The sequence below is a fragment of the Podarcis bocagei genome (genome assembly GCF_964188305.1).
Source record: "Podarcis bocagei genome assembly, chromosome: 2".
NCBI classification, from domain to species: domain Eukaryota; kingdom Metazoa; phylum Chordata; class Lepidosauria; order Squamata; family Lacertidae; genus Podarcis; species Podarcis bocagei.
The window spans coordinates 88,930,758-88,958,580 of record NC_138126.1 but is presented as its reverse complement, the minus strand read 5'-3'; the positions used below and the strand labels follow the sequence as shown (position 1 = coordinate 88,958,580).

The following is a 27,823-nucleotide window of genomic DNA, read 5'->3' as shown; positions in this document are numbered from 1 at the left end:
GGGGGTGCTGGTTGCCAGGAGCTGAGGTGGCTCAGAGACCAGGGGTGGCTGTGACAATGCCTGGAGGACTCCCAAGGAGAGGGGAGAGAAGAGGAGGCTGAGGGAACCCTCCACAAGGGAGGGGTGAGGGGCTGCCAGCTCTGCTAGCAAGGGGTGACATATCTGGGCTCCTGAGTCCCACAGGGGTGCCACAGAAAGAATGTAGTTGGTCAAGGGAACCTTGGACTCAAAAAGGTTGAAAACCTCTGTTTTTATGCTATCACTTGTGCATTTGCAACAGCTGTTAGATTGTGTTCACACTTCCATTTACTCCTCATCTACTGCTCTATTCAGATTGAAGCAGGTTTAAGGGGGGGACAGCAATATATTGTCAAGAAACTACAGGGTTGAGATGGAGTGTGGCTCACATCTTATGAATGTGGCTTCAAAAATGAGCACTGGGCATGCACTGGATGCAGAGTAAGCAGTAATGTGAATATCCCCAGACTTACCATATTTGAGAACTAGAAATATGTGAGAGAAGCAGAGGAGGATGCCTGGAATTTCAAGAGGGAACTGAAGAAAAAAGAGTGGGGACATAAAAGCGAAATTTATTGTTGAGCATAATATGTGAATTAGTTCAGGGTTGGATTTTGGTAATATGGCACCCTGAGCTAGGGACAAAATTTGGCACCCCCACCTAAATATTTCTTATTTTCACAATAATTCCTTTTGGTATAGTTGCTTTTTAAAAAATAGATCTTCTCAGTAGGCACCTGTATCAATATACAGTGGTACCTCGGGTTTAGAACTTAATTCGTTCTGGAGGTCCGTTCTTAACCTGAAACTGTTCTTAACCTGAGGTACCACTTTAGCTAATAGGGCCTCCCGCTGCCACTGCACGATTTCTGTTCTCATCCTGAAGCAAAGTTCTTAACCCGAGGTACTACTTCTGGGTCAGCAGAGTCTGTAACCTGAAGCGTCTGTAACTCGAAGTACCACTGTAGTAGTAGTTGTTGTTTGCAATCGCTTGGCTTTCTATAAATCCAGGGCAGATTAGTTACCACCTAGCACACTTGAATGATCATGCCCAAATGTAGGAAAGGATGGATTCCTCCCTCCCTTTTATTTCAGTGTACAGTAGTACCTCGGGTTACATACGCTTCAGGTTACATACGTTTCAGGTTACAGACTCCGCTAACCCAGAAATATTACTTCGGGTTAAGAACTTTGCTTCAGGATGAGAACAGAAATCGTGCAGCGGCGGCGCAGCAGCAGCAGGAGGCCCCATTAGCTAAAGTGGTGCTTCAGGTTAAGAACAGTTTCAGGTTAAGAACGGACCTCCGGAACGAATTAAGTACTTAACCCGAGGTACCACTGTATAGCCAAGTGTGTCATCAACATCAGTACAAAACTGGGTGGGATTTATTCCTTAATTTTAAAAGAGGGGGCGGTGGTGGTGATCTTATAAATGCAGACCTGGAACATATGGTCGTTGGATGGCCATAGGAAGGAAACTGCATCTTGTGTATTTGGGCAAGAACCCAAGCTATCCACCCCCTCCCCCCTCGCCCCTTTTTGAGCCTGGCTCTGGATCATGGAGTCGCCCTCGGGACTCAGAAACCACGGAGCCTGGCTTGGCGCGCCTGCGAGCTCGTGGAGCTGAGCTGCCTTTTTCGAGAGGCCTCCTCCTTGCCCTCTTTTTCCGCTCAAGGAGCTGGCTGGTGTTCTCGCCTCGCCTTCCCCTCGCGTCCCCGGCTCACTCTCCCTCCTCCCCCCGCATCTCTCTCCTCCACCGGATCCGCTGATTCAGGCATCTTTCCGCGCAAGCCAATCAATGGGCAGGAAGGGCCTGCAGCGGGCTCCGTGGCTCAGCAGCTGACGGTGATGTGCTGCTGCGAGGCAGGCGGCGCGCACTGCAGTCTCAGATCCTCCTGCCCACCTACCCACCCCAAGAACTGGGCCGGTCCCAGCGGCACGTTTCAGCGCCTGCCTCCGCTGCTCCACTTTTTAAAGCAAGCTCGTTCGCTGGCTGCTGCGAGCTGCGAGCTCTTTTCCTTTTGACCCTTTCAGCGCCGAGTCGTAGTGATCCAGCGGGGGAGGGGGGAGGCGCATTGGTTTGCAGGAGCAAAGCAATGAGCATGGTGGGGGGCAGAGAGCAGGGGCTTGAACTCCGAGTGGAGAACGAGGAGGGAGGCAGCCTCTGTCCGGAGCATCAGCAGAGGTTTCAGTTCTTGGCTCAAGTACGGGGATATGTTCAAGAAAGGGCTCAGATGCATGCAGATCTGTTTGCATTCCAGCCCCTTGCTATGGAAGCTGTGCCTTGTATGTGTAGCAGCTGGTTCTGGTGTCTCTTGAAAGTTGGGATCTCTATACAAAGGGTGCTTCCGGATGACCTGCTTGTTGAGAATTCATCCTGATTTGCTCATTTGCAGGGAGATTAGGCAGCACTGGCTATTTAATAAACATTCTTTCTGATTTGTTTCTGGGGAGGTTAGATGATGTTGTATCATATCAAGGGGTAGCCCACACATTCCTTTATATTTTCCTGTTTCTTTTTAAAACAACTGTAATTAGGCAGCCTGAATTTGCCAGTATGTGGTTGAATTGCATAAAAAATAGGGATGGTCTAGATGATCCTATAATCAGAGGCACTCTTCTCCAAGCAGTGTGTGTGTGTGTAAGCTACACCTAGATCTGGCAGGCTGAAGTCCTAGAGCCTAACACCAATTTCTAGAATAGATATAGTTACAGGTAGGTAGCCGTGTTGGTCTGCCGTAGTCGAAACAAAATTTAAAAATTCCTTCCAGTAGCACCTTAGAGACCAACTAAGTTTGTTATTCGTATGAGCTTTCGTGTGCATGCACACTTCTTCAGATACACTGAAACAGAAGTCACCAGACCCTTATATATAGTGGGGAGGGGTATTACTCAGAAGGGTGGTGGGAATGGGTGATTGGCTGATAGGGATGGTAAAGCTGTAGACAACTGTTAATGACTACTGCTGGTCTTACAGTTTTGGTTTTTCCTCCACTTCCTCCAATAATTCAAACTTTCGTTTCTTTTGGAATTCATGATAATTTGGTCACTTGATGCAGATTAATCAGCATCTTGGAAAACCTTTCAAAAACACCTTTGGCAAAAAATTAAGAGAGGATTGTCCGAAATTCCAAGATCTGGTATTTTAAATCCTAGAAGGGAATGAACTGTGTTAAATTCCAAACTGTTTAGTGTTAAGTTGGCCAATGTCAGTTTAAGAATGTGTGAGACCATCCATTTAAGCATTTCTAAGTCTGTCAGTAAGATACTACCCTGTCAAAGACTAAATAAGACCCATAAATAGAACCACACCTTTGTGCTCTTGTGCCCAAAGTCAGCATTTTTTTCAGTAGCTGCTGATTACAAACAATAAGCTGTGCGTGTGTTTACAGATTTGGGAAAGATTTCTTTGGGTGAGGCATTTATTAAGAGCTTTTATTGTGCTTCCTGTTTATATTCCATAATGACCAGAGATTTAGTTGCTCATGCTCCTGAAGAATAATCACTTTTGGTCTGAAACACAAGTGGAACAATTGACTCTCCTGCTTTCCCTAATAGATGCTTTTGGCGCAGTGCTGGTAGTGATCAGTTAGCACTTAGTGCAGCTACCTTTCCCATCATTACACCTCCACAAAGGCTCAAGTGGTTCATGCAAGACCTCCTATATGACTTGGCTTGTGTGTCAGGTCCTGAGCATCAGGTCTCCATGGAGAAAGATGACCAGATGCTTCCTGGCAGGTGTGTTTCCAGATTTCCTATAGATTCCCTGCCCTGAAGCTCCCACACGGAGCCTCACCTCAGCAGGTGGAACAGTGGGTGCAAGAATCAACCACTTCACACAGGTAAGCCAATGAGGAGCCTATTGTTGGAGGATGAGAGATGGTATAGGCCGCATAATTGTACCTGCTTCCCATCCAGCTAATCTCCACTACCATGGACATGAACAGGGAAACCCATGCACACAACAAAAACAAATTCCAGGTAATATATTGCCACAAGCATGGGGAAGAAATGAAAATGGCCACAAGAAAAGGGCATGAAGTTCTCCAGCTGCAGGCCAGCCACTATGTTCCACATAGGAACATAGGAATCCACCTTATACCAAGACAAACCATTATTCTGTTTAGCTCAGTACTCAGTACTCAGCAATGCCTCTCTAGGGTTTCAAACAGGGCTCTCCCAACCCTGCATGAAGATGCCAGTGTACTTGGTAGACATGTTTGCTGTGTGTTCACCAGTGTGTCCTGGCTAAGACTATAAAGTCTGTCTTACTATTACGTAGAGTGAAGCAGCCACGTTGGGGGCTGGAGAACAACTACAAGGCATTGGAGGACAGAGCTATGTGTCCTGCAACCTGCCCTGTTTCTCCTAAGTTATCCTGCTGTCCTCAGGTGTGGTATGAAGGATGCTGTCTCTCTGCAAGTGATGAAGGAACCTGTTGAAAGGGTGGGCATCTTATCCCTCACCTCAGTCAGAAAAATATCTTGGGCCAGCCCTGTGAACTAGAGATGCATGCCCAGTGGGCAGTGCACAATAGAGCTGTGAATTCATCCAAGGATGAATGGATGCTTCTCATTCCATTTTGTTTGTTATTGAGCTCAAAATGCACAGATTAAACATCTGCACACAGCTGGCTCTAAAGAAAATCCTGATCTGTATCTGCAAAAGCTAAGACAGGAGCTCTTTACTCACAGCAAAAGCAGGAGTCTGGAAGTCCTGTTTCCAGCTCTCTCACTGCAGAGCTCTTGAATGGCACAGGGCCAATGGCTTGACTCCTCTGTGAAACAGTGACAGCGTCACTGACCCTCCTAATATTCCTCTAAACGATGTTTAAAGAGGGTTCAAGTCAAGTATGAATAATCTAGACTCACAACTGCAAAATTCACACTCCATGTAACTGTGAGGATAGCCAACTGCAAGTCACTGAAGCCCTCTTATCTTCATGGCTTTTAATTGGGAGCTCTTACTTTTGAGATATCTATGCATTTCTTTAATAGATGCTCATAAACACACAGAGCGAGGAGATGGAGCATCAAGGAAATTGTACAGCCAGGCACTCCTGTTCCTATTTAAGTGAATTAGATCCAAACGTAACACCATTACACTTGTACACATGGTTGCTTGACTCATGGAGTAAATTACTGCAGATAATGTGCTTTTTATCATTCAGAATTCAATATATCCCTATCAACTCTCAATATTGGTATAAATTAATGTTCTGAACACAAAAGAAAGGAGGAGTTTAAAAGGTTACTGCAAGATAAAGTATTATATGAAGAAGCTTGTGTGTAATGGGTAAATGATAAAACAGGGCATAGTAAGGAACAGACTTGTAGGGCTGCTTTCTTTTTCTAGCCTCTGTTTCTGGCCTCTGTTCTGTTAATGTGAATACGCAGTGTTAATCTCTGCACGGCCTGCAACTGGCATTCACTGAAAAACCTTGGTGGATTTTGGAGTAGATGTCAGAATTTTCAGAAAGGACAGCATTGATTGTATTTTGGTGAAGGTGGAGAATTGTCACTGTGCTCTACCCAGGAAGTTGAGGTGCTCTAGAAATTATCTCTATTGGCATTAATCAAATGATGATGTTGATTTGTAGCTGCACTCAGGAAAATTGCACTGGTGACTAGTCGGTATTTGTCCTTTGTTGTATCCAATGATTTCAAACCACCTTATTATTTGTTTATATCCCACTTTCCCCCCTGACAGGGGCTCAAGGAAGTATATTTTTGACCTTAGTGCTTAAATTTGTGTTTTCATTTGAAACATAGAAAGTACAAAGAATGGCATTGACTGGAACACAGATTTTATTCCACTTCGAAGCCATTCTCTTCTGCACATTGCAGGCTAAAGAACATTCTAAACATCCTTCATATGTATCTGATCCAAGGTGGGTAGACCGCTTTTACTTGAGGAGTGGGGCTCTTTGTTTTGACTGAACCTAGAAGATCCTACCATATGCAAGACTTTCCTTAACTGTTCCTCACTCCTTTTGAATACATGATTTTAGCAACCATCATAGCAAACTGCATTGTTCTTGCTCTGGAGCAGCATCTGCCTGATGGAGACAAGACGCCAATGTCAGAACGACTGGTGAGTAGCAGCCTCTCCCTTTTAAACATTGTTATGGCAGAGTTAACGGAGCATTATAATAATGTCAAAAATTAGAGTCCTGTGTCAAGTTCCTTCTCCCTTTCCGTAAGGCACAATAAACTTAACCTGTGCCTTGACAGTGTTACGTTTTGCGTTTCCCTGCCAGCATTACCAAGTGATGTGGAGCTAAGGTTGCCAACTCAGAAATTCTGGTGCATGGTTGGAATGTAGAAGTGGAGCCAGGGCCTAGGAGGAGTTTCTGCCTCATCTAGTGGGTCCAGGTGTTTGGTGCTGCCTATTTACCTAACATTTATGTAAACATTTATGTAAAAACTGTCAGGGGGGTGCCCTTGCCCCTTGCTTATCTGGTATCATTCAAGAGAGTAAGAAAACCAAGCAGACACCCCCCTCCCCAACAACCGGTTGGCAATTCTATGTGGAATGCTAGTGGGGAAACATACATTATAGGGTCAGGTCACAGGGGGCACAGAGGGAGAGATGGAAGCGCCACACTCAATTTCTGTTTTCAGTAGCAGGCTCGTGCTCCCTTTAACATTACTTCTGCCCCTAGAATAGTGCCCCCATACATTTTCTTCACTTGATCTTAGCCAAAAGGCCGAGAAGCGATCATACATTTTCTTTCTTTTCCTGTTTACCGCAACAGCTGACATGGGAACTGGAGATATTTCTCTGGGTTGAGAGTTCTCTTTCTCAGTATTGCTCACACCGTCCAAATCTAACAGATTGACCCAAACACAGCTTTCACTGGACTTGTTTTCATAAAATATTGTTCATGCATGTGATTGAATGAAAATTGGGAGTGGTGGCTCACTAGCACCTTTGGATTTAAAGTTTGTGTCATACCTAATCCTATGCATATTTTCCTCAAATGCATTGATAAGGTCTTAGTAGCCTGGCTCATATTTGATACCCTGATAAAAGGCAGCAAATGATTTTTGTATTCTAATAATAATTGGTATTAATAGATATGTTGGGAAAGAGAAAAATGTTCCTAGAATATATACCTTAAATTAAGATCCAAGAGACCAAAGTTCCCTCCTCACTATGTAACTCCTTCAGAACTTGTCATTTTATCTTTGAACCCAATTCTGCCTCACATTATTGTAGTGATGATAAAATGGGGAAGAGGACCATATTGGTTTCCCTGAGCTAATTGGAGGAAGGGTGGAATAAAAAGTTAACATATAAAAATTTTCCCTTGTGAATCTCTCCTTAGGATGACACAGAACCATACTTCATTGGAATATTTTGTTTTGAGGCTGGAATTAAAATTATTGCCTTAGGATTTGCTTTCCATAAAGGCTCCTACCTAAGGAACGGCTGGAATGTGATGGACTTTGTGGTGGTTCTCACAGGGTAAGTAGCTGGTTTTTAAATTGTTATCAGTTCTTGTTTACAGTGGTGCCCCGCAAGACGAATGCCTCGCAAGACGGAAAACCCGCTAGACGAAAGGGTTTTCCGTTTTTGAGCTGCTTCGCAAGATGAATTTCCCTATGGGCTTGCTTCGCAAGACGAAAACGTCTTGCGAGTGTTCCGATTTTTTTCCGCTTTCCCCCCTTTTTCTAAGCCGCTAAGCCACTAATAGCCTTTTAGCCGCTAAGCCTTTAATAGCCGCTAATCCGCTAATAGTGCTAAGCCGCTAAGCCGCTAATAGGGTTGCTTCGCAAGACGAAAAAACCGCTGGACGAAGAGACTCATGGAATGGATTATTTTCGTCTTGCGAGGCACCACTGTAATTTCAGTCTGGTAGAGGCACTTCTGTCTAGCGGACATTGGGCAGTGTCAAGAGTCAAGAAGGGAGTTTGAATTCTCAGATTCTGTTCTTTGACAAGCAAGGAGAGGGAAGTCTAGTTAGAACAGGGGAAGGCTTGGCATAAGGTCTTCTGGCTTGGATTCCAGTTTTGAGATGCAAGTTGAATGCTGATTTAGCCATCAATCCTGTCTCTCTAAATCATGCTACAGCCAAGTTATGCATCTTAAAGAATCTAAGCCTCATAGATATGCTTGTAGTGATATACAATCATTCTTCTTCTTTTTTATAAAAAATGCAGACATTTCATATTGAAAACAATTATTGTAGAGATGGAAGGAATGTGTTCTAGCCAATAGGCGCCTTCTGAAGGTGGCTTTTATTTCCTTTGTTTATTATTTGTTGGTTCTACACATTTATAACCCCTGCCTTTCCACTATTCAATGCAATTTCCTACCAATTCATACTCTGCCGTGCTGAAAATTTGCAGAATATTTTTTTTAAAAAATAATAAAAATATTTTGACTTATCATCGAAAATGGTATATTTGTCCTGCATGCTGTGGGGTGCTTTCAAACTTCCCACCACCACTGCTCTTCAAATGTTGCATATACCTTCACCATTAGAATTCCAAATGGAAGGTTTGGGCTGTTGCTCATCTTTGCTGCTAACTTCTGCTGGTTCTCCCTTGTTAGCAGACGTGTAGGCTAATAGAGATACACAATTTTTGGACACCGTCATGTTTTTGGTCACCACAGCTTTAAGGCTGGCCCATGAGCATGAATTTCTGGATCTTTTGTGTAGCAGGTACATCCTGCCTGCGATGCTGTGTCCTCTCATACTTTTCTAGTTTGCAGTGCTTGTTCCCTGCTGCTTCCCAACCTGCTCACAATTCCTCTGATGGGAACAAAAGCTTTTTCCTCCCGAAACAAAGATGTTTATTGGTGGTGGAGTGTTCACAACACCCACAGAGGCTCTCATTTGTTGTGCATTCTTGGATATGAGAAGAGCATCTAGTCAGCAGAGAGAAGTCCATGGAGAGAGTGCTGGGCTATTTGCAGGTTTGCTCCGCCATGCCTTGCAGCTTCTCCCCCCTTCTCTGATGCTTCAGTGTATGTAAGCTGATGTGCTTTACTCCTGCAGTTTCAACAGGTGTCTTGTTACGGTGGTTTATATTTCTTGGAGACTGATTGAAGGGGGATTGTAGCGCTGATAAAATCCAATTATTTGCCCGCTTTGGTGGCTTCTGTCATCTTTGAACAAAGCATGAAAACTTTTCCTCTCTTTGTCTGATGCCTCTGTTTCAAGGCAGCTTTGAATTTGACTAAGAGAAGCCCGGGTTCAAATCCTGCCTCATCTATGAAGCTGAGCCACTAACTCACAACCTTGCCTAATTCACAAAGTTGTTGAGAGGATATATATATATATATATATATATGAGAATGAGAGAGAGAGAGAGGTCACTTTTTACAATGAAAAGCGCTCTAACAAAGAGAAATGAGAATGCCACAAACCCCTGAGAGCTAACATTCAAGTGAAGCTCCCATTACATGGAATTGCTGTCCTGAGATTGCTTTCTCTCCTTCCTTCTTCGTATTTCCCTAGGAACAGTAATTCATAGAGTACTTGGAAGCAAGGTTTTCAGAAGCCATTTTAGTTTAGAGAGTATATCTCTAAGAAAAATCTGAAGAAGTCAGTGCTCCTACTTGGACAATGCCACTTCTGTTCTGGTTTACTTGTCTTTTTAGGCACTTTGATCACTACATGCACTGTTTCTGTTGGCATACCCATGGGTTCTAGACAGGGCCGGATTTAGGTTTGATGAGACCCTAAGCTACTGAAGGTAATAGGGCCCTTTATATAGCAGGCGGGGCCCATTACATACATCAAAGGAGCCTACACAACACAAAACACTTGCTGTATGTAGGTTTTATTTTATTTGTTTTTTATCTTATATTTTGGAAATATACATCCAGGTTTTTTCCTTTAATTTTTTTGGGGGGCCCCCAAGAGAGTGGGGCCCTAAGATATAGCTCGTTTAGCTTATACGTAAATCCGGCACTGGGTCTAGAATTGCAGTGGTTTAAATGGTTTGAAATAAGTGCTGATTCATGTGCACCTTTTGGACACCTAAGTATTTCTAGCTTTCTGTGGATTGCACCCACTGAGCCTGACAAAAAAAAATTGTCCCTGCATCGTTCCTATGGATTACTCTCTGGTCTGCTTCACACAGGACCTTCTGTCCACAAGGAACACCCTGAACAGTTCCTGGGGATACGTATGAGCAGAGGAACATCACTGTAGGCTTCGCAGCAAATAATATAGTAGCAGTTCCTGGGATTGGGGCAGGGGGAGTGCTGTTGTGATTCCAGTAACTCATGTTTAGCCGTGCAGTTTGGTTTACAGTGTTGTTTCTCCACAGGGATAGTGCCTGTCAGGGACTGGCAGGACACAGGCAAGTGTGCATCAGGGGAAGGGGGGCTGGAGTCTGACTTGTGGGAGAGGGGGCAGTGGTCTCTGGGGACCTGTACCAGCCAGGAGGCAACAATCAGAGGCAGGGGAAGCTTCAGAGCTGGAGGAAGAGGCAGGTGCAGCAAAGTGCTTTCCCCACCCTCCCCTGCACCACCGTCTCCCAGAACCAGAAGAGAATTGAAGCGGCAAAAACAGAAGCACTTCCACGCAGGCGTAGTCTCCATCTCCGTGTGTACAGCCCTTTGGGGGAAAGTACATAAACTGGGGGGGGGGGTGGTCCCCAGTTGCTGCAACTGCTCCATAGAGTGCAGACCTGGGAATAGCTGCCTAGTTGTCAGATTTGTGTGTGTAGGATTCCAGAGCGGTTGAAGTGACTGTGTTATCTGACAACAAAGAGTTATCTCTCTGCTATGTGCATTCTTTGGTTTGAAAGCGCCTTTGACAGTGACTTTGTAGTTTGGACTGTTCACACATAGGTGTGAAGCCATGTCAGACCTCGTCATGTTAGTACTTGGGTTCTTGAGGACACAGTCATCAACCAGAGGGTTTAGGTTTGTTAAGTTCCCTGGGGGTGGCTCTGCTTCCCATATTTCCAAAGCCAGTGTGGCTTCTTCCTGCAGAGGAGATCAGTTACATTTCCTGTTTGTCAGGAGTGAGGAAGGTGCTGTTGGACTCCAACTCTCATCAGCTCCAGTCTGCACAGCCAGTAGGCATAGATGATGGGAGCACCTGAAGGCCCACCCATGCTCTGTGTTTTTTGGAGAGTGGTGGGTGGCTGTTTGATGCCCTCATTGTGTCTCCATTCAGTGCTGCTGAGGATTCTCAAGCTAAGATGGAAGGGAGCTGTGACTGGTGCAACATGCTAAAGAGGAGTGCCTGGAGGTGAAAAACAATGCAGTATATTTAATCTTGCTGCGTTCTTTGAGTGGAATGAGAAGGTTAAGGGCCAAGCTAGATGTTGCACAAGGGATGTGTGGCGGCTGCCAAGAGCATCAGCTATCCTCTATTTCCTCTATGTATTTCCCTGGTAGCTAGTAATAGAAAACATGGGTCATCATCTCAGCACTTGGTGCTTCCCCGCATCTCTTTAAATAGGCTCTCAGCTTGTATACAGGTTGGTGGATGTGTTTTAAGGCTGTGACCAAAGAGACCGCACAGAGGCTGATTCACAGAACCCAAAAGACCAATTGCTGAGTGTTTTGTAGCACAAGCATTCTAGATTTATTCATTGGGCTTTGAAGAGAAAAATGGAAGGCTGTTTCTGATGAGTAGGAGGTAGCAGCGCAAATTAATGTCCTGCTTCACGTGTTCCTAGGGCTGACCTCTGGCACCAAGGTGCTGATTTGCATGTTCTGGAAATCTGCACAGTACTGCTCTCGCAGGACTATATCAGTTCAGAATGCAGGTGGGGGGGGGTGATATACCTGAATGCCCCACACTCTGTGAGGCTTCCTTCACACATTCATCCAGAATGGCTAGGAAATTGCTGCCACTCTTTGCCCACTGCATCCTTAGCAGTACGCAATTCATTAGTATGCCAGGCGGCATTTGCTTCTTGATTAGGGAGTCCTCCCAGCACTATTACTTAAAGGAGCTTTCCAGACGTGCCCTGAATGCTAAGCGAGTCTCAGCCTGCATGCACAGCCAGAATGGTGAAAAGGCAGGGAGGGAGCAGGGATGCTGAAGGAGGTTCCCTGACACTTTGGCAGGCAAGCAGCCCGGCAAGCAGATCTTCTGGTCTCAGATTCAGATGATGCACTATAGGACTTTGGTAGAAGCGATTCATTTGTGGCTAGATCTCAATGGGCATTTGCACTTTTATGCATCCACATGTACAGCATGCTCTGCTTATTAATCTTTCTGTCTTTGTGCACATCAGTAGGCATGTTTGACCAGTGCACAAATGATATATTCATGGGGGGTATACCTCATGTAAATATAGTTTGTTTTTCTATCAGTGCCTCTGAGAGCAACCACCACAGGAGTACGTGTGTGTATGCCCAGTAGTATATATATATGTGGAGGGGAGTGTCTAATATTCTTCCACCTCACCTTTTTATGTGGACACATGATCATGTGCCTCTGGGTCCAGACAAAGAGCACTGATTAACACTCTGTACTGAAGGCAGCAGTCCAGTATAGCTCACTGTACATAGATGTCTAGATTAGATTACTGCAATGCATTCTAGGTGGGGCTGTCCTTGAATACGCAATATGTGTCTTCCATGATGTTTACTCATACAGTTGCTCTAACCCATATAACACCACTTCTGAAGAGTTGATGTTGGCTGCTTGTATGCCACCAAGCCCAGTTCAAGACTTTATTGCGGTTTCCTGAACAAGTTAGGACCCAGTTAGCTGAAGGAGCAGCTCTCTTGGTCTTGTCTTGCCTTGCCTGAGTTTTACAATGGGAGGCATTCCTTCTTGTTCCATCACCTATTGAAGCTTTCGCTTGAGATAGGGTCTTCTCAGTGGGGATACCCTAGCTGTTGAAAACTTTTCCCCACCGAGGTGTGGCTGGGATTAACAGCTGAGCTCTTCCTTGGCCTTTGGTGGAGATCAGGGTTATTGAGCTGCTTGGTATTCAGAAGCAACATTTGTGGTGGAGTAGAGCTGCCATCAATGCCGATATTGCTGCTTCTTAAATGGGTGGTTGTGGAATCTGGGCTGCATGAATGCACCGGGGCAAGTGGTGCTGCCAGTTCAGCACTCCCAGTTGATGCACCCAAGGGGCCCTGGCTCATTGCATCTCCAGCCCAGCCATGCCCAGGTAAGCAGCTGTGTTGCAGGTGTTGGGAGGGCGGTTCTGTGGTTCTGCCCCACCACATGCTACTGTGGTGCCACTTTTGGTATTGTTATAGGAAGCAGATTAAGCCATTGAGATTTTATATAGTTTTGCTGTTTTATTGAATGAGTTTATTGTGTGCTTTTCTTTTTCCTTCCTTTGAATGTGAGCTGCTTGTGATGAAGGGAAGGATATATACCTTATAAATAAATGCCTTTTATTTTAAATATGGTGATATACATGACATTTTTTAGAATACAAGATCGCTAGAAACCTTTCCAGATGCATGTTGTGGGTCTGTGCTCTGGGGACACCAAGGCCTGAAGCTCTCAAAAGTCTGGGGAAATTACCATCTCAGATCCCATATGAGGAGGTGGCCAAAGCACTCCCTAGTCCTTCAAAGGATGTTCTGTGTTTTGCTTGTCCAGTATACCCAGTATGTCCATGTTGTGAACAGCCCTAAGATATATGGATGAAGGTCGGTAAACAAATTTAATAAATAAATAAATAAATAAAAAGCCTGGGGTGGACTAACCTACAATTATTCAGGCTGCTCTGAAACTTGACTAAGCCCAAAGAATGATCCACCAACCATACTACAACCTGGGGCTCACCATTTTTGGATGTCCTTGGAGGCTAGGTCAAAACCTGTGGTTGTCAAGATGCTGCCCCTCTCCTAGGCCCTAAACCCTGACTTGAGGTCGGGGCTCTCCTCTGCCTTCATCCTCAGTTCCATGTTCAGAGCTAGAAAGGGACTTGCTGGTTTGGCCCTTTGCTGTCTTCAGTAATGCAGTGGCCAAAGAAGCTCCCTCTCGCCACCTCCTCTATCTCCCAAACAATCATTTATTTTTATTATTTTTATTTTATTTTTATTTTTATTATTACTATTACTATTATTATTATTATTATTATTATTATTATCATTATTATTATTATTATTTATCCTTTAGCTAGGATCACTGTGCAACAGTGGGGACAATTGCCACCCCTCTCTGCTGCTCCAGGGTTGAGAGGATGGTTGGGGCTCACCACATTTGCCAAAGGGTTGTGGAACCATCACCGTGGCAAGCAAAAAGAAAAGGGGGGAAAATGCTGAATCTGATCATAACCTCAAATATAATCATAGACATTACGGTAACGAATAAACAAAAGGAAGTCATCTCATATTTGTTGGCAGCAGTGAAATTATAATATTCCAGTAAGTGGAGAATGCAAATGATCCCAACAACAAATGAATGGATTGAAAAATGCGGGGATTTTACTTTAATGGCAAAATTGACTCACTTTATAAAGACAAAAGAGAAAATATAGCTTTGAGAAAAATTGATCATTTTAGGGTAGATTTGGTTACTCCCACAATCTGAAAATGGTTTTATGTTGTTTTGAATTATCCCATTCAAATTTATGAATAATTAAAAAGAACTGACCAACTGTGTTAAAATTAAAATCCAAGATAAAACTTGTTGATTGTGAGTTGTGTATACCTTCATGAGTATGTGGATATACATGATGTGCATATATATGTAAATAGTAGGCAATAGCCAACTAACTTGTTCCATTAGTGCACGGATTTACACTTGTTTAGAAAACTTCCCCTCTCCTTTCCCTACGTATGTCCCGCCCCTGCCCAGATATGCTCCAGAGGACTGGGAAATCCCAAAAGCAGTTTTAGGAGGCATGGGGGTGGAGGAGACTGAGGAGAGAGTTTCACTGCTCAAGTGCAAATCCTTGTATTGATGGAACAAGTAAGTTGGATACCGATCAGCGTGTGTTTGTGTATTTATATGCAGGGCTTTTTTTCAGCCGGAACTCGCCAGAACTCAGTTCCAGCACCTCTCAGGTGGGCACCATTGTGAGTTCCAGCACCTCTTTTTCTAGAAAAATAGCACTGCATATACGTGTATGTATTTGCACATATTTGTGTGTGTTTGTTTGTGTGTGTGTGTGTGTGTGTGTGTGTGTGTGTGTGTGTGTGTATATATATATATATATATATATATATATATATACACATATACATACATACATACAATATTTGCTTAAGCAGGAGAGTTGTATGTGTGTATGAACATATGTATATATAGGTTTGTGTAGTTATGCAGAAATGAATGCATACCCAAAGAGAATGTATAGTGATCAGTCAAGGAAAATATAGAAATATTAAGATTGATATAAATTCATTTATATTCATGGTGAAAATATGCAAAAGGAAATTTTGAAGGTAGAGATTTAGGTATGTGATAGGAAGTGTCTCCAAAAGCACTTATGGTTTGAAATAATGTGTTTGAGTTCTTCTATTCTTTTTTATACTATATGCTATATTTTTGAATATATTTAATATACCGTATTTTTCGTCCAATAGGGCGCACCGGCCCATAGGATTCACCTCGTTTTTTTGGGGGGGGAAATGAATAAAAAAAATTTATTTCTCCCCCAGCTGCAGCTGCCGCCCCAAACCTTGCGGACACCCGCCCGAAGCACAGGGCGCCCTTCGGAGGGCTCCCCGTGCTTCGGGCTGCAGGCTGCCGCCCCAAGCCTCACGCGCTCAGCGGGACCTCCCGGCGGGCGCGCAAGGCTTGCGGACACCCGCCCGAAGCACGGGGCATCCTCCGGAGGACGCCCCGTTCTTCGGGCTGCAGGCTGCTGCCCGCAAGCCTTGCGAGCCCGCGGGAACTCCCGCCGGGCTTGCAAGGCTTGCGGATAGCTTCCTGAAGCCTGATGCCTCTCGCTCTCCAGGCTTCAGCGAAAGCCTGCATTCACCCCATAGGACGCACACAGATTTCCCCTTCATTTTTGGAGGGGAAAAAGTGCGTCCTATGGGGCGAAAAATACGGTATTAGGTTTTCAAGAAACATTCCTAATACTAATTCTGTTCCAGAATGTTCTACTGTTGTTCATGGTTAGCACTGAACATCTGTACTACTCTGTGGGCAGAAGATTCCTTCACCATTTCTAGCAGAGACACTTAGTAGAAGTTGATTCTATTGCAAATTTTTATATGGTTCAAACTAGTCAGGTCTGTTTTTGGGGACAGTGCACCTAAAGTTTGACATATATGAACTGGAGGGGGGGTGGGAATGCCTGCAGAGAAGCCTGTCAACTTTCCCTCATCCTCTATCCAAATATTGGGACTCTCTCTAATTGCCACAAAGCAGTGGCGTAGCGTGGGGGGTGCCAGGGGTGCCGGCCACACCGGGCGCAACATCTGGGGGGGCGCGAGTCCAGAGGGAAGGGACAAGTTCCTTCCTCCGCCAGGCTCCCCGCCGCCACCGCCAGCCTTGCGCCCTAGCGCGCGCGCGCCGCTGCTGCGGCTGCGCTCCACTCACTGCTCGCAGGAGGAGCAGCCGCTGCAGCAGTGCCGCCGCCGCCACCGACGCCTGGCTGGGCACAGGCAGCCTCCGCACTCCGCCGCCGCCGCCATCCCCTCGGCCCAGCCACAGGCGGCGGCTGCTTCTGCCGACTGGGAGGGAGGAGAGCTCCGAGGGGCCTCGCCGCGCCCTGCGCTCCCCAAAACCCTCCGAGAGGAAGCCGGCGGGCGAGGGTCTCCCGGCAGAAGGGGGCGCCGCTGGCTCTGGCTCTCAGCGCAAGTCTCAGCCGCGGGGGGGGGGCGAGGACGGAGCACGGCTGGATGCCCCCGGACCTGGCCGGGAGGAGGAGAGACGCTCGCCACCCCAGATCTGGAGCTCCACCTACAGCCCAAGGAGAGGAGGGGGCGGGGAGGCGCCCGAGGGGAGGGGGCTTCGGCTGCCTCGGCCCACGGGGGCTCCGCAAATAATAAATTTAATAAATTCCTGCTGAGCCTTGGGGGGGGGGTCCTTGGCTCCTTCGCTCGCCCCCAGCCCCAGTGGCGTAGCGTGGGGGTGCAGGGGGGCCGGGCGCAACATCTGGGGGGGGCGCGCTCGCACTCGAGTGCTAAAATCCACGGGTTAGGGGGCGCAAATTACTTGCCTTGCCCCGGGTGCTGACAACCCACGCTACGCCACTGCCACAAAGGCTGTTATCCCAGGATTCAGTTCCCTTTCCAACTGTGCTGTGCATTCACACAGTTTCATATAGCTCCTTCTAGACTCAGCTGAACTGAGGAGGATTTTCCAGAGCTATTTTAGTGTCAGGTTTAAAAGGAAAGGAATGGTGCTAAGTTAAATTCTGAGGAGTGGGTGATCTTCCCACTTCCTTAATGTCACCACCACCGTTGTAAGTAGTTTCCCACAACTCTGATCTTTACATGTCCCCTTCATGCTAAGCTAGCCTTCCTTGCTGCTGTTAACATAGTTGGTAGGTATTGATGTTGTTCCCTAATAGTAACCTCGTCAGGAAAAAAAGAGTCTTACAATCATAGAGTTGGGACCACAAGGGTCATCTAGTTCAAACACCTGCACTGCAGGAATCTTTTTTGCCCAACATGGGGCTCAAACCCACAGCCCTGAGATTAAGAGTCTCATGCTCTTACCAACTGAGCTATCCCACTGTCCTCTTGGACAACTGTTCACTATTCCTATAAAAATGCCCCACTATGGACATGTGAGTCATGATTCACAGCTAGATCACACCCTGACTGAAGGTGAGTTGCTATTACTGCTACCACTGTTGCTTGTGTGGAATAGGATAAGAAAAAAAGAAGGGATGCAGACAGAGAAAAATAGTGAAGGAATTGATGTGATAAAAATAAATAAATGTGGAAATTAATGGTGGGCCTGAAGGTCATTGCCTTAGACATTTGCTCTCCTCCTGTTCCGGCTATTCAGAGGATACTGAGGAGTGGAATAAAATATTACGAATTCCTAAACACAATAAGCTCTTTGTTTTAACAATCTACACCAATGTTTTAGGTCAGGGGTGTCAAACTCAAATTCATCTGGGGCCGCAGCGCCGCTAGAGGGCAGACGTTCTCTGGCTTGTAGGCTGCTGCGCATGCGCTGAAGAGGCGGCTTTCTTGTGTCAAAAAAAAAAAGTGAGAATAAAAGGTGAAGGCTGGCGGTGGCTACATGGGCCACATGACAAGGTCTGGCGGGCCGGATTCAGCCCGCAGGCCTTGTGTTTGACACCCGTGTTTTAGGTGATGCTCCTGCATGGGACTGAATAAATATTTCAAATTCTAAAGGACAGGTTTCCTGGGATTATTCTAGCCCTGTGTAAGGGGAAGACGTGTGTTAATATGCAGCGCGTTTAGGAGACTGCCCCTTTCTCACTGCCTCAAGAAAGTTAGAGAGGATTACTCTGGATTCATAACATGCTGAATTTTGAGTGATTAATCATTTTTTAGGATTGGTAGCAGTGTTGTTGTGTAGGGATAACATATCATCCATAGCATAGGGTAGATAATGTAACAATTGGCCTCATTTTGCGAATGAAGGACGTTCAGGGAGAAGGACACAATTTTAATGGAGCTGTTGGAGGACCGTTCTTGCTATGTGAAATACTTTAAAATGCCATCTCATTTCCTATTCAAACCAAAGGCTTTGTAGCTTACACTGTTTGCTCCACTTGTCATCCTCAGAGCTGGATCATGGAGGCAACTTGTCACAGCTGCTTGTAGCTTCATTACAGTATCCAGTGACAGTGGTTTGGAAAGTTAGTACCATCATCAAATGGAGAATGGAATCATAATAGGATTCTATTTGAACACAGCAATTCACCATTTGCCAAATATGGATGGATGGATAGAATAAGTGGGTAAAATGCACTTTATTATTATTATTTTTTGAGAATGAGATGAAGAAAAGAGCCCTGCATTCACATATTCATTCATGAAGACAAATATGGATTTTTATACATCCGTAGAGTCTGGTGAGGGAGATGTAGAATATGACTACAAAGATGACACTACCTCTTATTTGTTAAAAACATTTATATCTGCCTCTCCAAAGCTTGAGTCAGCTTACAATAAAGATGACAACAGTAAAATCACAAAACAAAAAATATAAATAAATACAGCACGCATACCCTCAGCAAAGCTGTATAAAATTCATACCAGCAACATGATATTATTAAAACTCAGTGGCGGAAAGCTGATTGAAACAGGTGAGCTTACTCCCCCTTTTGAAGATGAAGAGAGAAGGAAAAACCCTGAACCTTATCAGGAATGCTATTCCGTAGTCTCGGGGCAATCAAATTAAAGATCAAGCTCCTTTCTGCAGATGTCTTCACTTCATCCCACATAGACACACAGAGAAGGGGTTGACCTGCATAATGCAAAACGCAGTGGGGTTCATCTGAGGATATACACATATTGCATGTGCAGCCATTGGAAATCAATAATTTAAGAATGTACTTTCTTTTGCTAGTGTGCCTTCGGTACCTGGGCCAGTCATGAATAGACCAGTTCAGATGTGGTCATCATATTTGAGCCTTTAGCTCACATACTGCCTTCTCATTCTCTGATTCCATCATTCATTTCCTGTGTAAGGAAACCCATTGTTCAAACAATGTAAAACTGATTTTCGATTCTAGTTTGGAAGCAAACTACAGTTTGTGCAAACCATTGCTTGTCCAATTTGGAGGTAACGGCAAAATATGGTTTGCTCAAAACAAGAGAGGAGGGAGTTGGAGTGTGCAAGAGTGGTGGAGGGAGTTCAGGAGTTGAAAGCTTTGAGCCAACAGCCAAACCACGATTTGCCCTCAGAGTGTGTCAACAGTCGTGCTCACTGCAGAACACATACAAACATAGGTGGCAGATTATATCAATGAGATGACTCCCGTTGCCATGGTAACCAACATGAATGAGCATAAGAAGGTAACTGTGAAGAATGTGAATGGGAAATGTCCAGTTGCTATGGTGATCCAGTAAATGGAAAGAGCCCCTCTGGTGTGACAGAAGCAGGCTCATCTGCAGGCAGAAGCTCTTCTCACACTTCACCTGATGGACAAGTAATAATAGAGTGAGTGTCTCGCTCAGGATAAAGGGATTGGGACCAAATAGGTATATATTCATAGGAAAGTCCCTTAGGTATTTACAGGACCCAACCAATAACCCAAGTGTGCATATGAGAACCTATGACTGCAAGCCCTATTTATTGCAATGGTATGTTTATGGGAAACTGGGTAGAGTAATTAATACAATTGGCAAGATAAGTGACTTGCAAGTCATAGGTCAGACTCACCTATATAATTATACCAGCAGTGTACAAAAAGGGGGCTAAAAATGGAAGGTTGATTCTGGAAGTATGTGAAGCAAAGCGTGCCAAGTATGAATGGGAAAATTTCTCTATATCTGGTTCATATCACTTTCACGTGTTTTTACCCATTATTCCATTCCATTTATGCATTAATTTGTGATTTCTAAATAAAACATTTCAATATATATTTAAATGTGTGTTTTCTTTAAATGCATATTTTCATATGTCCAGACAGCCTAGAACTGGGTCACAATATCTTGAGAACTGTGAAATCTGGTGGATGGCTGTGTTCTGGTATTACGAATTAGTCTCAGATGTGCTGATTATTTAAAACATCCATTCCAGGCTGGATTACGTCAGGATAGTACTCATGCATCTGTCTGGTCAGGGTCACAGGGTATGTTGCTCTGGCAATAGAAGTGGAGAAGGAGATAAATTCTTCTGGCATTCAGCCATTGGTTACTGTGAGTCACTAGACTTTTCACCTTTCAGTTCTCTAAACCAACTAGTGCAACCTGTGAGAGGTGTGACAGCTGTAATTCCCTCCTCTGGAATTGCAGGGAATCTATGGAGCTGATGGCACTGTGGGTTAAACCAGTGTTCCCCAACCTTGGGCCTCCAGCTGTTTTTGGACTACAACTCCCATAATCCCTAGCTAGCAAGACCAGTGGTCAGGGATGATGGGAACTGTAGTCCAAAAACAGCTGGAGGCCCAAGGTTGGGGAACACTGGGTTAAACCACTGAGCCTAGGACTTGCCGATCAGAAGGTCAGTGGTTTGAATCCCCGCGATGGGGTGAGCTCCCGTTGCTCGGTCCCAGCTTCTGCCAACCTAGCAGTTCGGAAGCACGTCAAAGTGCAAGTAGATAAATCGTACCACTCTGGCGGGAAGGTAAACGGCGTTTCTGTGCACTGTTCTGGCTCGCCAGAAGCAGCTTAGTCATGCTGGCCACATGACCCAGAAGTTGTACGCCGGCTCCCTCGGCAATAAAGCGAGATGAGCGCCGCAACCCCAGAGTGGGTCACGACTAGACCTAATGGTCACGGGTCCCTTTACCTTTACGGAGCATAGATTCTTTTCTCTAACCAGTTCTAGAGCACAAGGCAAGAGAGGTATGGGTGCTAGAGACCAGGATTCTTTGGGTTTTCTTCCAGTCATGGAGGACAGGTATGGTATACCCACGTAACTAGTCTAGTGTAGTGGTTAAGGTGTCAGACTAGGACCATTTGTTCTCAAATACCCATTACTAGATGAAGATTACTAGATGACCCTACGAGTCCTTTAGGACCTCTATAGTTGTCTATTTATGAACTGTTTTGAGATGGGTCAGCAGCTACCCAGAAACAACAGTAAGTCATGAAGGTTCTTTGACCAACCAACACACACACTTCTGGTGATGTTCTCTGGCTCCACTGCAATGAAGTCTATTCCCCATCTTATTAGGATGCCTATGAGTTCCCACTGGTTCCCATTGGAATCATTTGCTGCCCACACTGGTCCCAAACTGTGTATATGGACTTTCCGCACACTCTTTCCACACGCAAAGCTAATTATAAAGCTCGTGAGCTGGTTGCAGATGCGGCCATCCTGCCAAGTGCTCCTGTTCCTCCTCTCTCTATGGGTTGTATGCAGTGTTAGGGCCATTAATTCCAATAGGTCTACTCTGAGTAAAGCTTAGTTGGCTACAACCCTATGCAGTATTTCTAAATCGATATATGACTACAAATTGTTTGGTTGTATGTATATTTATCTTCTGTGTATTTTTTCCAGATCGTAGAGAGTATTTTTGTTACATTTGGGCAACTGTGGAAATTAAGCAGGGGGACTAAACTGCTGTTGCACAATAAGCAATCATGCTTGCTTCTTCTGTATTTTGTAATTGTTGATCAAAATGACTATTGGGGATGAATTTGGGCATTTGTACAGCTTCTGCTCCAAAATGGAAAAGAAAAAGCCCCCTCCCAGCACAACTCTTTTGTTTTGAACCGGGGGTGGGGGAGGATATATTTGATTCACACAATTGCCATGCAAATATCCTTCCTGTAATTAGAGTAATGGCATGATCAGCCCACAGCAATGTAATTCTGGACCACATCATGCCCACATTGCTTCCTCTTAGAGTTTCAATGTGAATGACCCTAAGCAAATGCAGGGCACATGCACAAAACTGCAGTTGTAGGTAGCAGATCAGGTGTGCGTCACAGATATCTTAAAATGGCACTAACCTGTGGTGCCAGTTTCCAAGTAAGGCAAATAGGCCCTAAGGTATATCGTTCACTTATCTCTTACATTTCTGATATTCAAAACCCATGATATCCAGCACGGTTCCATAATGTGTTCAACTTCAGCTGCCCAGTTCCTGCACATTCCTTGATCACTGGACCCCTATCCAAGACAGTTTAAGGCTTTACGCTGCGTATTTCTGGGAATCCAGAGCTCAGCTTTTAGTATTGCAGCATAGCTGATGAGTCAAAAGATCCTCAGCGAAATGACTTTTCCTTTCCTGTGCTCCAGCTGAACTCCTGCTTTGCACCAATTTGCAGCTTCAGTTCCTAGATTTTGCAGACTTCGGTAACCACTCTTGCAGTGTGGATTAGAGTGGATTGCAGTAACCTTGGGTTACATACGCTTCAGGTTACATACACTTCAGGTTACAGACTCCGCTAACCCAGAAATAGTGCTTCAGGTTAAGAACTTTGCTTCAGGATGAGAACAGAAATCGTGCTCTGGCGGCGCGGCGGCAGCAGGAGGCCCCATTAGCTAAAGTGGTGCTTCAGGTTAAGAACGGACCTCCGGAACGAATTAAGTACTTAATCCGAGGTACCACTGTAGTGGAAACCCAGAAGTTGCAGTGAGCCACAGCATAGAAAAGTCGAAACCTGCCAGAAATTGTATATGTGTAGGCGTGTGTTTGTTTGTGTGTGTGTGTGTGTGTGTGTGTGTGTGTGTGTGTGTGGGAGAGAGAGAGAGAGAGAGCACGCACCTGGCAGGGTGCAGCAGCGGAAGATAAAGGAAGACTTGGGAAAGCACCAGCAGGTGCATGGGAAGCGTTTCATGTGGCTCGCACTGTAGCCTGAGAGCTCAAGAGTGTCTTGCCAGACAACTCCTTGGGTTGGCCCAGTGGAAAGCATGCTGCTCATCACCTTTCCTGCCAACACAGTTTCCCCTGTTTGACTAGCACTTCCACACTGCCCTTTGCTGCTAGGGGATATTTCCCTAGCACAGTCCTTGCCCCTCATGTGTTTTCTTAGAGCTTGGGGAGAAGAATGGGATTGTTCTGTCCGATCACCAGGTTTTGTTTCTGTTCTTGTTTTTGCAAGAGGGAAGTGTTTCTAGCATGGATAGAGACTCTCCTCCCTCCTGTGCCCTCTTGGATTCCTTCATGTGGATGCTGCTGCTGCTGCTGCTATTTCCACCCCGCACCTTTTAAGACTCACCCTCACAATGCAGCTTATATTAAAAACAACCGGCAAGACAAATAGCAGCATAATATGTACCTTAATATAACCCAGTGCTCATAGGTTGTTAAATGCATATGACTTTGTTGTTGTGCTATTATTGCTGTTGTTTTTAGGCACAGCTGGAGTTACCTTTCTGTCTCCTGGTAACCACCTGCTGGGGGTGCACAATACAAAACTGAATTTCAGACAAGGAGAGTTTTGAACATCTCCATATTACCCGGCAGCTGAACTGTAATCTCTGCACCACATGGTGGAATGGGAAAGAGCCGTTCAGCCTTGGGCTTTTTAAGCAGAATATTGTAAAGGAGAGCAAAGGGACCAGGGTGGCAGTTTCCATGAATTAAAAGCCTCAGTCTCAGATTTAGAATCCCTAGGTTCCAGATCTCAGCTTTTCTCAGAACTGCTTGGGCAGCCTGAGCAGGTCAGTATCTCTCTGGAACCTCAGTCTCCTATCTGTAAAAGGGGGGGGTATATCAGAGAAGGATTCTGTATATGAAATGCATGCAGAACACAAATGATATCAGCCTCATTAATTTCATTGGGGTTTGGGGTGGGATTCAGTGCTATAAGCCATTCTGACACTTCCATGTAGGAAGGGAAGGATGGGATATAAGGATTTTTAATAGCATAAAAATGCTTTGAAACTTGGGTTAATTTCCTCCTGTTTCTTAATTATTATTATTATAATTATTAAAATTTCTATTTTGCTCCCCCGTTGTATACTGTTGGGTTTCTTTCCCATACCAGAAATTTCTGTACTGTAATGCATTTAGTTACATATGGCTTCATCAGCTGCAGTGCAGCTGCTAACTTTTCTGGGTGATACTTGCAACCCAATTATGCCCCTTAGTGGGAAGGATGTGTATAAACTGCTCTACCAGACTAAATTTCTGCTATTTACTCCATGCTTCAACCAGCAAAGTTTGGGATATAGGAATCATGTCAAACTCCTATAAAGTGGTGGCCTGGGAATGAGGCAATTTAAAGTACAAGGTGGGTGGTAGGATTGCCAGTGTTCCCCCCCCCCTCCCCAGGTCTCCTATGCCTTGAAAAATTGCATAGCAAATTTAAGAAGTGCATCTTTCCCCATTGCTTCATATGCATGGGGGGGGGGGTTACCTTCTGCATTTTACTTGCCATGCAACTTTTCAAGGCACAGGAACTCTGCCAGGAAAGAAAAAAATGGCAACTCTAGGTTGCCTGACTCATTTTGCACATGAACTAGTCTGCAGTGGCAGGCAAAACCGAGAGATGGTGAGCTATGACTCAGATGATGCACTCTCATAGATAGCGAGACCTCTGCCATTGGCCAAAGGAAGGAGCAGATTCGTGGAGCGTGGCAGTGGGCCTGATTCTGGCTTGTCCTAAATGTTCTAGTGCTATAGAGAGCATGACCCACTAGGATTATTTTTTGATCCTCCAAACCTCCATGTGAGAATGGGAACCTTGGTGAGTGGTGAAGATTAACCTTTTCCCTCTGTCATGATCCTGAAGCTTCTGTTTGCATCAGGTGGGGACTTCCAATTGGCACTAAGGCTATGCATATACTATACATTGAAAGAACACGATTTCCCCTAAAGAATTCTGGGAATTGTAGTTTGTTAGCACAGGGATGGAATTTGGTAATATGGAGCCCTGAGTGAAGACAGATTTTGCCCCACCCAAATATTTATTATGTTCACAATAATTCCTTTTGGTACTTTGAGTAGGTACCCATATAAATATAGTTGGTACCTTGATAGTCGAACGGCTTGGCTCCTGAACAAATCTGCTCCCGAACGCCACAAACCCAGAAGTGTGTGTTCTGGTTTGCAATCGTTTTTTGGAAGCCGAACATCCAACACGGCTTCCGCAGGTTCCGATTGAGTGCAGGAAGCTCCTGCAGCCAATTGGAAGCCACGCCTTGGTTTTCAAACTGTTTCGTGAGTCGAACCGACTCCTGGAACGGATTAAATTTGAGAACCAAAGTACCACTGTATTATTATGTTCCCCCTCAGTTGTTGCCCTGTGCAGGGGAACCACCCACACCGCCCTAAATTCAACGCTGTTAAGGGTGCTGGGACTTGCAATTATGTGAGGGGCAAATTACACTTCTCAATATTCTTTGAAGGAAGTAATGTGGTTTAACACACTACAGCAATATAGTGTGTTTATCATGAGTAACAGTGGGACTTCCTGATTTCAGTGGGACTTTCTTTACAATGTTCTAGGATCACAGACTTGAACTGAAAACTATTCAAGATGTTGAAATTCTCATCTGCCTGTCCTAAGAGGGTCTGCATTTTGGTGCTGACATAGAGCTGCTGCTGTTTTCTAAATATTCTTTATATAGACCTGTAATGGGGATGGATATAGATATAGGTATTTCACTATGCCCAATACTGAGCCATGGTGGTTTTGTGATCTTTTGGAGATGATACACTATGTAAATTAATGATGGCTTGGGATACATGTGAATTTACACTGCAGGAGCCATTTTTGCCACTTTCCCCCTCCCCTTACTGAAGGGAAGGTGACAATAACTTCACCCAAAGCTTTTTCAGGGCAGGCTGTTTAACACCCAGCCTGCTATAAATATTCTCCTGATGATCATATTTTAAAAGCATCTATAGCTTTGGTGCCCTTGATAATTCTGTAATTAAAAATAGAAAAATGCAAGACTGCTGAGTACCAGCTGGTGGCTTGTAAACCAAACCTATACATGCTTGCTGCTGGCTTCAACAAGATCTGTACCTCTTTGGCACAACACTGTTTGGGGTTAAATGGCTTTGGTGCAATTTGTTTATCAGTTGATTTTAACAGTACATTATTGACATTATTGACTCTGAAAATAATGCAAGCCTTTGCAGAATGGTACTTGGGTATATGATTTTTTATGTCTATTTTCCTCCCAGTTTCCTCTTTTTTATAAATCCCTGGGCAATTCATGCTGAAGTTTAACCCAATGCTGACTCTGCTTACTCTCCCTCTAGTCTGACTTTGAGTGTGTCTGAGCAAGACAGAATGTTATATAAACCCAGATCCAGGCCTGTGCATTAGAGTGCAGGGCAAAAGAATGCATATAAAATCAAGAACTCAACAGCAGGACAATCATACAGGTTTTGCATCTCTTTAAACACCTCAGAGACTAGGCATGTGGCATGCCAGTTCCAGTGGTGTGCTCTGAAACACAGACGTGGTAAACCTCATGGAGGAGCAATTTCAGAATGACTTCGTTCTCCACACTGCACACTAATGGCACACACTAACAGCTCCCTCTGACACCGAGCTGCAGCTTTTACAATGAGTGAATGCTCTGATAAAAAGTGCATGCCAACAGAATCCGATTTTGCCTGGGTTTGTAGTGCTTCCATCCTGGCTGCAATTCTGCACATAGTTCTTCCCTCCCAGTGACATATCTGACCCACGAAGTTCTGGAGCAGCGAGATTGATGGGAATACAACCCATCACTACTTCTTGTCCGTATTGAGCTCTATCCATGCAAATGCCGGGGAGAAATTTTCCTAGTGGATCTCTGTGGGGCTAAACATTGCCAGAGGAAGGAATGGCAATCAGGAGAGTCTAGAAATGTACAGTAGGGTAGTAGGCAATAGAGTCATTGTGACTTCAGAATATCTCTAACCTAAGTAGTACACAAGAAGAGTCTGGTTGGCTTTGAGCAAAGGCTTTCCAATGTGGCTAATCAGATGCTTTTGGGAAAGATCACAAGTGGTACTTTGCTTCAGTCTCCCCAGCAACTGAAACTCATAGGACTACTGTCTCTAAACATGGAAATGCCATACAACCATCATGGTCAATCGCTGATGCATCGTTCATGAATTTGTCTAGTCTCCTTTTAAAACCACAAAACCTGAGATCTTCACCACATAACCTGGAAGTGAATTTAATAAATTTATTATGTACTGTGTGAAGAAGGTGCTGTCTTTTGTGCTTCAGCAGCTGGAAATGCAGAAGAGGGGCAAAAATCAACAGCCTAAGGCAAACTGAAAGATGGAAAAGTTAACTATTTACTCTGACTAACTTCAGGGTAGTAATGTCGTTACTATGGTCTGATATTTAGACGTGTCCGATGAAAACAGGTACACATTCAAGAGGTGGTCAGGTATTA

General features: G+C 44.8%; 1 protein-coding gene across 4 annotated transcripts in view; it reads left to right on the top strand.

Moving 5' to 3' along the window:
• Window positions 1-27,823, top strand: part of CACNA1A (calcium voltage-gated channel subunit alpha1 A) — a 259,869-nt gene that overhangs the window by 91,921 nt on the left and 140,125 nt on the right. For 3 of the 4 annotated variants that reach the window (XM_081181633.1, XM_081181634.1, XM_081181632.1), the window contains exons 4-5: window positions 6,006-6,111; window positions 7,349-7,488. In XM_081181633.1, coding sequence (XP_081037759.1) covers window positions 6,006-6,111; window positions 7,349-7,488 — 246 coding nt within the window. The remainder of the gene's footprint in view (window positions 1-6,005; window positions 6,112-7,348; window positions 7,489-27,823) is intronic. The other variant, XM_081181635.1, reaches the window with a different exon arrangement.